General features: G+C 38.8%; 1 protein-coding gene across 5 annotated transcripts in view; it reads right to left on the reverse strand.

Moving 5' to 3' along the window:
- The window catches only part of c2h10orf90 (chromosome 2 C10orf90 homolog), a 241,812-nt gene that overhangs the window by 20,156 nt on the left and 209,593 nt on the right, over positions 1-12,063 (reverse strand). For all 5 annotated transcript variants that reach the window (XM_028795288.2, XM_028795287.2, XM_028795289.2 and 2 more), the window contains one exon: positions 8,477-8,540. In XM_028795288.2, the coding sequence (XP_028651121.2) occupies positions 8,477-8,540 (64 nt within the window). The remainder of the gene's footprint in view (positions 1-8,476; positions 8,541-12,063) is intronic.

Here is a 12,063-nt window from a genome sequence, read left to right on the forward strand (position 1 = left end):
CCCAATTGCTTAATAAGAAGCACTTACTGCTCAAGTAACACTTCTGCTTCACTTTAGTTGTCTCGCTTGTTAAGATTTTGATCCCTTATTGCTTATTTTAGTCTTAAACAGCTGTATTCTTGGTTTTTAATTGCTCCTAATTAGCAATAACATGCAAATGACAAAAGAGACCAGTATTTCTCCATTTATCTTGTTACCATTTACACCTGTGTGTATTTGTCATGCACTATTGGGTTTAATTAAATACTTAGATGGAAAATGAAGAGAAAAAAGTGAAGGACTGAGAATTACTCATCCGTTTTAGCCTTCATATCATTTGGATGATATCCTTAGAAAGGGGAAGAAAATCTAGTATATGAGAATGACCTGACATAACAGAGTTAAAGCACTAACAAGCCATGAAATTAAATTATTGGAAAGAATTGTTTTCTAATTAGGCAACCGGGTTAGAACAAAAACCTGCAGCCACTGCGGCCCTCCAGGACTGTGATTGAGGACCCCTGGTCTAGGGGAAGGACAATGAACAAAATTTCGGATTGCAACCCATTTTCTCTATGCTCCTTTGTTAATAAATTGAAGCCTGTCCACCAGAACTGCTGTGAAAAGGCGAAAGCATTTGTGTGCACCATTTCTGCTGCTGATGCAAGTGCTTCTCTTTACTAATATGATCCATCCATCCATTATCCAACCCACTGTATCCTAACTACAGGGTCACGGGGGTCTGCTGGAGCCAATCCCAGCCAACACAGGGTGCAAGGCAGGAAACAAACCCTGGGCAGGGTGCCAGCCCACTCACTCACACACACACACACACACCAAGCACATACTAGGGACAATTTAGGATCACCAATCCACCTAACCTGCATGTCTTTGGACTGTGGGAGGAAACCGGAGTACCCAGAGGAAACCCATGCAGACACGGGGAGAACATGCAAACTCCACCAAACCCGGAAGCACCAAACCCGGTCTCCTAACTGCAAGGCAGCATACTAATATGAGAAAAGGCTCATTTAAGAACTGAAGGTTTGGAAATATTTATCCTTTTGAAAACTATGTGATAATTGACCTGTTGGAATTTTGTTTGTGACTGCCTCTTTTCTTCTCATATTATTATTTTGTTTATCATTTGATGTTGTTAGTTGAAAATCCAGTTAAGATTAGGTCCATAAGTGTGGGTAGGCTCCACTTCTGACTAACTCTCAGGTGCTGCTGCGAATGATAGTGCAGTCACCTGAAGCAAATTAAAACACACAATTAGCCTCACTTCACTGAGGAATTGCCTTTAGGCACCTTTTCAGAGGCCCAGCCGTTTGGTCATGCCGGGTTTTGTTCTTGGTCATTCTGGGCTTGATTTTTGGTAGGTTATAAAGGTCTAGATTTTTAAAGAATGTTTTTGGGTTTCAGATTGTGAGTCTGGTTTTTCTTAATTTATGATCTTTGGCTTTAGTTTTTCCAAATTAATTTCTGAACCAGTTTTTCCTGTATTTTAGAGTTATTTAATTAGAACTTCTTGCTTGTCCATTCATTTCCTTATTTAGTTTATTTGGGGTCTTCTATTTATTTTTAATAGTTTAGGGGTTGTTCTTAAATCAATTAATTCATTAAGGTTTATTTGTGACATTCTTGTTGCATTTTTTTAGTTTTGTTTAGTTTTTTGATATCAATTTTTATGTTAATGAATTATTGCTAATTTTATTATTCATTGTTGCAGAAGACTGGAAGATTCGGAAAAAGATGATCTGCTATGGCAACCCCTAACGGGAGTAGCTGAAAGAAGAAGAAGAAGAAGAAGGTATGTTTAAGTATAACCAGTGAAACAGGAAGTCATTGATTGCCACTTAAGAGCTCCTAAAGACTCAGGTGTGCTTTAAAAAGATAAAATATGAATGGGAATATATAGTAAGTAGATTTTGCCAATGAGAATGTCTACAGTTGCCAATAATTGAAACTCATGTATTTTGACAAAAAATGTTTAATTGTTTTCTTTGAATAATTTTATGTCCGTGAAAAGTAGGATTTCTCTCATAATCTGAGTATAAGAATAAGTTAGTGAGCCTTTTTTCTTACCTTTACCAAGGATGCCAATATGTCTGTAAGGTTTTTAGGGTTGGGTTTTCATGTTTTTGCCTTTCACAGTGTGGTCTCAGTACATTAATTTTGGTTTACAGCTAGATAACATTAACCACCTAAATGTTCCACTTTGGTTTAGGTTTAGCACTTCTTACAATTTATGTCTATGAAACAGACAATGTGCAGCAATTTCAGCAAACAAAGTTATATTTTTAAGAATGTGGGATTATTCCTTTCATTTTATCTGTTTCCACTGCCCCAAAGTCCCACGGGGTAAAAACTGCTGTTATAGACTATTGGCCCTGTCTTTAGAAATGGTACAAGTGATACATTTTGGCATTGTGTTATGATATTTTTGTGTACTGGCTTATTATACCCGGGTGAATGCTCTGGTCATTGTTCTGAATTGATTGGTGCTATATGTGACAGCTGACATTTCTATTATTTTTCCAAGATGTTTTATGCAATTTCTAGAGTCACTGGGGGGTCATGATGATTATTCATTATTCATATTTTGTCATTTAATAGAAAATATAAGTGGATGTGGATTTATTCATTTGCACATACCGTTTTATGTGAAAATGCTATCATTAAACATGAATCCAGTTATATTGTATACACTTTTTACTTTGCCTTACTTGACTTTTCAAAGCTAACTTACATTCAGCTATTTCAGTTCACTAACTTTTATAACAGGGTGCAGAAAGGCTGCTTTCAAAAATGCCAATTGAAATGCTTATCCTGATGTAAGGCCCCGGGTGTGAGTTTTTTTCTTTTTTAATTCTATTATTATTGTGCAAGTTTCCTTTCAAATATATAACTCATACAGTCAAACTGCAAAACAAAGCATTCACATGTCAAAAAACAGTGTTTTAAAAGCAAAGCTCAGGTGGCTGATTCTATATGAGCTTACAATAAGATACATCGAAATGTTTTCTTGAGTTTTAAACGCAGTGCAATTCAAGTGCTAATGAATTATTGATGAAATGCATTTAAACATGGGCTTCTCTCATGAGAAATCAGGGCAGCTATAACCTGATCCCTCCAGATTCCCAAACATTTGTTTGTCCTGCCTCCATTGAACATTCAAAAAACTGCTCTGATAAGCTTCATATAATTACAGTCTTTAACTGCAAGACCTAGACAAAGTGATTTAGGATGATTGATTCAGAAACATTAAATTGAAAACTGGATAGCACTATAAGGTTTGGGGTTTGTAAAAGATTGCAAATGCTTACAAATTTCAGAAAAAAAAAATCTATGAATAAGTAAAAAGACATTGTAAGGTATTGCAAGAATAAAAAAGGGAATGCCTGACAGGGAAGAATTAGAGGAAGGAAAATCCATTCAGGCAGTCAAATGGCACTTCTTCACACCAGTATGTTTATACTTGAGTGCTGGACCCCATGATTGTAAGGGTTTTCTAGAAAGTAATACTGCAGGACCACCCCTGTGAAGAACAGTAATAGAAACTCTGAGGGATTGGAGGGGTTCTGCGGTTTATTAGAAAGAGCAAACAGCCAAAAGCTGCTATAGCTGATCCTTTAAAACCCTCATTAAGGCTCAGAGATGCATCCAGATGTCATTGTAGCCTGGTGGTCAGAAACTTTATAGATCTAGACCTGATGTCTGAAATAGATCATGGGATGGGCCAGAAGTGAATACTTTGTGGTATCTGCAGTTTAGAGCCTTGAATTATAAGGTGAGCTTTGGGGATGAGGATATTACTGGTTATGAGGTAGAGTAGGGCATTTTTTATTTCATTTCATTTTATGCTTTGTGTTCTCCTGTTGATAATTCTTCTAACTGATTATTGCTCTACTAACTTTGTCATTTTAGTTTTTTTGTGTCTCTCTCTCTTTCTCTCTCTTTAGCATTCTACATCCAATCAGCAGGATACACTTTATTCACTAATTAATAAACGGTGGGTGATAATTATGTAATCAACATGCTGTGAAGAGTGTTTATATATAATAATGTAGTAAGCCACCTGAACATAGCCACTAGTGCTAACAGGCTATTAATTGAATGTGTATCAATATAATACACAATAAGCATACTGAGAGAGCTTATAATAAAAATAATAATTATAAAATTATATAATTATACAATATGATGTCATTTCCTAACATTAATAATGAAACAGAATTATGATACACTGCTTATACAAATAATACATATTTAAAACTATGAACAAAATGTTAAGCTATTATACGGTAGTATTAGGGCATTAAAAGGATTTTAGTCATACAACAGTGGTGGAAGGTCCAAGAGGCTATCGGTAATGGTGTCTAAAGTTGTGGCTTTACTATGATAAAGCTTAATAGGATGGGATAACACCAAAATACAAAATAAACAAACTGGAATTAAAATCCCTGCTGTGTGTCTGGGTCTGCCTACACCGGTGTTGATCCCGGTCTGCTGTGTGATGTGGCTCATCTGTTTGCCATTGTCAAAGCATACAGGAATTTCTTTCAGCTTCCATCTTTCATCCTCCCTCTTTTGTCCCTTGTATTTCAGCCTGACATCTCTTCCTTCCACCAGTGAAGCATTGCCAGTTTATCTCCCATTTCTAAGCTCACAGATTTTCTATTTCAGGGTGGCTTTAAAGCTCCTGGGTTTACCAATTAAGATTCATGTCTTGGATCAGGAGTGGAAACATGAGGGTACTGTGGTGAGAACACTGAAACCACCACCCATGAGCCTTCTGCTTCTTCTTCTTCTTATTTCGGCTGCTCCCATTAGGGGTTGCCACAGCGGATCATCTTCTTCCATATCTTTCTGTCCTCTGCATCTTGCTCTGTAACACCCATCACGTGCATGTTCTCTCTCACCAGATCCATAAACCTTCACTTAGGCCTTCCTCTTTTCCTCTTCCCTGGCAGCTCTATCCATAGCATCCTTCTCCCAATATACCCAGCATCTCTCCTCTGCACATGTCCAAACAAATACAATCTTGTCTCTCTGACTTTGTCTCCCAACCATCCAACTTGAGCTGACCCTGTAATGTACTCATTTCTAATCCTGTCCATCCTCATCGCACCCATTTCAGATCTTAGCATCTTTAACTCTGCCACCTCCAGCTCTGTCTCCTGCTTTCTGGTCAGTGCCATCATCTCCAATCCATATAACATAGCTGGTCTCACTACCGCCCTGTAGACCTTCCCTTTCACTCTTGCTGATATTCGTCTGTCACAAATTACTCCTGACACTCTTCTCCACCCATTCCACCTTGCCTGTACCTCTTTTTCACATCTCTTCCACAATCCCCATTACTCTGTAATGTTGATCCCAAGTATTTAAACTCATCCACCTTCGCCAACTCTACTCCTTGCATCCTCACAATTCCACTGACCTCCTTCTCATTTACACACATGTACTCTGTCTTGTTCCTACTGACCTTCATTTCTCTCCTCTCTAAAGCATATCTCCACCTCTCCAGGATCTCCTCAACCTGCTCCCTACTCTCGCTACAGATCCCAATGTCACCAGCAAACATCATAGTCCACAGGGACTCCTGTCTAATCTCGTCTGTCAACCTGTCCACCACCATTGCAAAGAAGAAAGGGCTCAGAGCCGATCCCTGATGTAATCCCACCTCCACCTTGAATGCATCCGTCACTCCTACCGCAGACCTCACCACAGTCACACTTCCCTCGTACATATCCTGTACAACTCTTACATACTACTCTGCCACTCCCGACTTCCTCATACAATACCACAACTCCTCTCGAGGCACCCTGTCATATGCTTTCTCCAGGTCCACAAAGACACAATGCAACTCCTTCTGGCCTTCTCTAAACATCTCCATCAAAACCCTCAGAGCAAACATCGCATCTGTGGTGCTTTTCCTTGGCATGAAACCATACTGCTGCTCACTAATCATCACTTCACTTCTTAACCTAGCTTCCACTACTCTTTCCCATAACTTCATGCTGTGACTCATCAATTTTATCCCCCTGTAGTTACTACAGTCCTGCACATCCCCCTTATTCTTAAATATCGGCACCAGTACACTTTTTCTCCACTCCTCAGGCATCCTCTCACTTTACAAGATTCCATTAAACAATCTGGTTAAAAACTCCACCGCCATCTCTCCTAAACCCCTCCATCCTTCCACAGGTATGTCATCTGGACCAATGGCTTTTCCATTCTTCATCCTCTTCATAGCTGTCCTTACTTCCTCCTTGCTAATCCGTTGCACTTCCTGATTCACTATCTCCACATCATCCAACCTCTTCTCTCTCTCGTTCTCTTCATTCATACACCTCTCAAAGTACTCTTTCCATCTGCTCAATACACTCTCCTCGCTTGTGAGTACATTTCCATCTTTATCCTTTATTGCCCTAACCTGCTGCACTTCTTTCCCAGCTCGGTCCCCCTGTCTAGCCAATCGGTACAGGTCCTTTTCTCCCTCTTTAGTGTCCAACCTCTCATACAACTCATCATACACTTTTTCTTTAGCCTTATCTCCTTGTACTCTTGTCTACTTTCTGCATCTCTCTGACTATCCCACTTCTTCTTTGCAATCCTTTTCCTCTGTATACTCCCTTGTACTTCCCCATTCCACCACCAGGTTTCCTATTCCTCCTTCCTCTGTCCAGATGTCACGCCAAACACCCTTCTTGCTGTCACCCTTACTACATCTGCTGTAGTTTCCCATCTGTCTGGTAATTCTTCACTATCACCCAATGCTTGTCTCACCTTCTCCCTAAACTCAACCTTGCAGTCTTCCTTTTTCAACTTCTACCATTTGATCCTTGGCTCTGCCGTCACTCTGTTCCTCTTCTTGATCTCCAACGTCATCCTACAGACCATCATCCTATGCTGCTTAACTACACTTTCCCCTGCCACCACTTTGCAGTCTTAAATCTCCTTCAGATTGACTCTTATGCATAGGATGTAATCTACCTGTGTGCATCTTCCTCCACTCTTGTACGTAACCCTATGTTCCTCCCTCTTCTTAAAATACGTATTCACCACAGCCATGTCCATCCTTTTGGCAAAATCCACTATCCTCTGACCTTCTTCATTCCTCTCCTTAACACCATACCTACCCATCACCTCCTCGTCTCCTCTGTTCTCTTCACCAACATGTCCATTGAAATCACCACTTTCTGTCCCTTGGTGACACTGTTCATCACTTCATCCAACTCACTCCAAAAATCTTCTTTCTCATCCATTGCACACCCAACTTGCGGGGCATATGCACTAACAACATTCATCATCACACCTCCAATTTCCAGCTTCATAGTCATTACTCTGTCTGACACTCTTTTCACCTCCAGAACACTGTTGACATACTGTTCTTTCAGAATAATTCCTACCCCATTTCTCCTCCCATCCACACCATGGTAGAACAATTTGAATCCACCTCCGATCCACCTGGTCTTTCTCCCCTTCCATTTAGTCTCTTGCACGCACAATATATCAACCTTCCTTCTCTCCATCATATCTGCTTACTCTTTCCCCTTACCAGTCATACTGCCAACATTCAAAGTTCCTACCCTCAGTTCCACTCTCTTCACCTTCCTCCTCTCCTCCTGCCTCCAGACACATCTCCCACCTCTTCTTCTCCTTCTTCTTCTTCTTCGGCCAACAGTAGCCCAATTTCCACCAGCACCCTGTTGACTAACAGTACTGGTGGCGGTCATTGTTAACCTGGGGCTCGTCCGATCTGGTATGGAAATTTGTATTGTTGTCCGCATATTGGTTTGGCGAAATTTTATACCCATGACCCTTATGCAGCCTTTAGAAATCTGGATTTTTTAGGCAGATTTCTTGAAAGGACAATAAGATCAGGCACATATGCCACCTCCAAATAGGTCTGAGAGTTCTGACTGAACTTCTGTTGAGTCCTTCTAATCACTAACTTTTAAAAAAAGTCCAGAAGGTCACATGTCTGAATTAGAACCATATTCTATACCATATTGGTTTGATGGAGTTTTCCCTCTCTGCTGACAGAGAGTTAATCATTCCCAGCACATGCCGGGTCACCTGGCAGTTTCATGGTATAATGAACACCTTTGTCACTACCGCTGCATGTTTTCTTTTCACTCCTTATTCTATGGGCCCTATCCATGTTCTGTGCCACCCTTTCTTTCCTGGAATACTATGGACTGACCAAGTGATACATCCTAGCATATTTAAAAATAGTTTATATTAATATATTGTACATAAAGTATGCAATGTTATTAGATGTAGAATATTAAAATAAATACAAAAAAGTACAGTAATCAAGTAATATTAGAATGCATAATTCAAAACAAACTATACATTATTGTATTTAACCAGACCCTTGTAACATTGCTCTCAGCATTAATTAGCTGTCTTATCATGAATTTCAAGATAAATTTTTGCCCTTATATGCTCCAATACTGTATAACTGAATAAAACTGCTGCATACCGTTTAGACCTCAGCTGCATCTCCTTCTCTGAGATTGTTCTTTCCTTTGGCTTAAAAAGGTTATCTGTAAATACAGAAGCAGTTAATGCAGAGGAGTGATGATCAATTGTTGTGCTTTTAAAATGTTCTAGTTACCTTACTTATTTGGCATGTAGGCTTTTTAAAAGCCCTGTAATGACAAACCATTTATGGCTGATAAGATCATCAAGACATACTGTATGTGATCTGCTGTCTGGCTAAATAACATTTACATTCGAACATGTTTACATGAACCATGACAAACCTGAAATAATTTTGCTGACATACACTGTTCAGTATAGTCCAGTATCCTACAAAATGGATGTCCAGTGCTCATTCTGGTGAGCCAGAGTAGCTGGTTTTCATTGCAGCCTTCTGGTGACTGCCTATATTAATATTTTATTGGACTTCTATACAATGAGCCTATTAAGAGAACTCAAAATGAATATACTGTACAATATTATTAATGTGGCTTTTGCAACCAAAAAGTAGAGAGATACAGTATTTGTATTGTTTAAGTTTCTCTGTTCTTCAGATATAACCAACCCTTTCAGAACCGTTTCAGTATTAATGCTGTTAAGAAAATCAAAGAATCATTACTACGTTCACACCAAAAAAGACCTCTTTACAATAGCAAACATGCCATCCAGAAAATGCTTACATTTGAAAAGTGCAGAAATTTGTTTTAATTCAGACATTTATCAAAAGGCTGGAAGGCTAGATGCAATCAAAACCTGCAGATATGTGTTAGTGGCTTGAGGGACCAGTCTATGATATATTTTTTAAAAATGAGACAGAGAAAAAGTAAATTTAGCCAAGCCAATAGATCTGGTTCCAGACAATGGGATGCATGTCCTCATTTGTGTATTTATCAACTGAAATAACAGTTGACCAGTAAGAAAACATACACTCTGTCTTGTGCTGCATATTCATGCCAGTCACTAAATAACTGCAATTTCTGTTATTTCTCTGTCTGAATAAATCAAAGCATTTTCTTTTTATTTCTTCCATACAGGGTTGTTTCCATTAGCCTCAATGATTTGAGCAAATGCAAAATTAAGCATTCCTAATGGTGTTTTAGTGCATTTCCATTAGTACTCAGTGTGCACCTGTAACATTATACAGTACTTTAAGAGCACCTGTTAAAATAGCAAGTGTGGCAGTCATGGCAAAGCCCCCTGCCTACGTTTCACCAGTCTGTAAAATTCCTATTTAACTGAAAATAAATATTCACAGCTGTTCATAAATTCAAAATAGCAAGAGCTCAACACAACATAAGATTCCACGATTTACTTCTGAATTTACTTAGAGGAAATGGGGAGCAAGGGAAATATTTAAATGCTGCCAATACCTTTCAGCCCTAGTCTCACTTTTATTATGGGCAAAGACTAAATTAGTAGCAGAGAGTAATTATTTTTATAGGAGTGTTAGCAAAGACAAAGTACGTGCATTTTGTATTCCTATTTTAAAAAATATATATTCCAGTAGCAAATGTGTTTTGTGTTTTGGATATTTGAAAGTGTGAAAAAAATGAATTTTATTGCTTTTATTGTTAAAAAGAATTGTAGTCTAGCATAAGCAAAAGTGTTAGTGTGGTGTGTGTGTTTGCTTTAATTTTGACATTGGTGGAAATTAGAATATACCTACCCTAAACCTAATGAGAGCAGGACATTCAGCCCAATAAAGCAAAGCTCACCAATCCTATCCGCTTAATTCTCCCAAGTCTAGTTTTGAAGGTCCCTATTGGAACATTAGAAATCTCCTTTTGTAATTGCCTATCTGTGCCACCAGAATTGTTGTGGTTCATTTGTGAAGATGAAATATTTTTTAGTTAATGTGATAATATCACAGGGTCATGGGTGCTTTAGCATATCAAACTAACATTGACTTCTCCATGGGGAATGGTTTAACCTTCTCAACTGACAGATTTCAGGTAAACAGCTGAGGTCTAAAAAACTCGTTAGGCTGGACAGGAGTGAAATGTATTCTGGGAGAGCTGAAAGGCAATGCAGGACCTTAGACTGTTTTGTACAGCCAGTCTGCTTGCAGCTTAGTGCAGCTTTTGATTCCCATGAGAATCAACCTGAAGCTTGTGTGGTAATTCACCTGTGTTTTGAGAAACTGTTAGCCGCTTCGATTGTGGATTGTAAGCCAGGTGTGTGTGCTTAATTTGCATAAGAAGTAGCTGCCTTTCAGCAGAACTTTCTTCAAAAGGAGTCTCAGCTCAGTTTATATTTTAGAGTTCAATGCAGCTGCTGCTCAGTTGAACGAATGGAGTGTTTGGTGTAGTTTCTGCCTTTTGAGACATTTATAGATGAGCCATGGACATTTAAATGGGGCTTGCTAGTTGCTTAGATGCTGAACACTTTCCAAGGAGCTCTTTCTCCAGCAGAAAATCTTTGTTTTCATCAATATATAATTGATAACTAAGAAATGGAGTCATCTGGGACTGAATGAAGTCTGCATGAAGACTGTGCGAACCCATCCAGGATGTATGATGCTTTGTAAATCCAATATTTGCTGCTTTTGGTTATTATGCAAATATATATATATATATATATATATATATATATATATATATATATAATTATTTTTATTAAAAGCTTAAACTCAATATTTCTTTCCAATTATTGATTACCAGTTGTGTAAACCTGTGATCTAAAAAGCATAGGGTCCTAGAAACTATTGAAATCGTCAGAAAAAAACTGAAATATAGAGATGTCAGGTAATTGAAAGGAAGTACTCTGGGCTTGTCTCTCCTAGGAGATTTCATTTTGCCATTAGCGGCAAGCTACTGTCTTTCTTCTGAGGTTTCGTTTTCCCGACGTGCTCGCCTTGCTTGTGTATTAGCAGCAGGAGGAAAAGTAAAAGGAATGTCGTTTTGCTGATGTGTTCGCCTCACTTCTGTATTAACTGCTAAGCGAGTGACTCTTTCTTCGAAGGTTTCTTTTTGCCAACGTGCTGGCCTCGCTTGTGTATCCTCGGAGGTGGAGCCCTTACCACGACTCCACCTCTCACTTCCGGGACAGACAGACACACACACACACACTTCCACGCGTAGTTTATATATAAGATTAGCATTGCTGAGTGCTAGATTATCATTCCTTGACTAGCTGCAGTCCCTTACGGGTATAAAGTCCTCTATTTGTGGTAAACTGGGTTGAGGTAAAGGAGTGAAAATAAGGCAGTCCCAGTCAGCAGGATTGAATATGTTGAGTACAATAAGGACAGTGAGACAGTAAGATGTTACAGGTAACAGTTACATGGCTGATTTCTTCTTATCACACATTAAGAAAACAGCTTAAGAGGTTATATTGGTACCTTTCGTGTTAGGTGCACAGGTGATTTAATAACACGATGAAACATTCTGACACTGCATCACTTTATCACAGGTAATGCTTAAATCCCCATTCACTCACACTGGACAAATAAACTTAAAAATCTTAGGGATGTGGAAGGAAAACTGGAGTAGCCAGGTACAAATCCACACAAACACAGGAAAATTGTGCTCTGAACACACAACAGAATTCAAATTCTGCCATACTGATCAATATGCTAAAATATGTATT

Source organism: Erpetoichthys calabaricus, chromosome 2, assembly GCF_900747795.2.
Source record: "Erpetoichthys calabaricus chromosome 2, fErpCal1.3, whole genome shotgun sequence".
NCBI classification, from domain to species: Eukaryota; Metazoa; Chordata; class Cladistia; order Polypteriformes; family Polypteridae; genus Erpetoichthys; species Erpetoichthys calabaricus.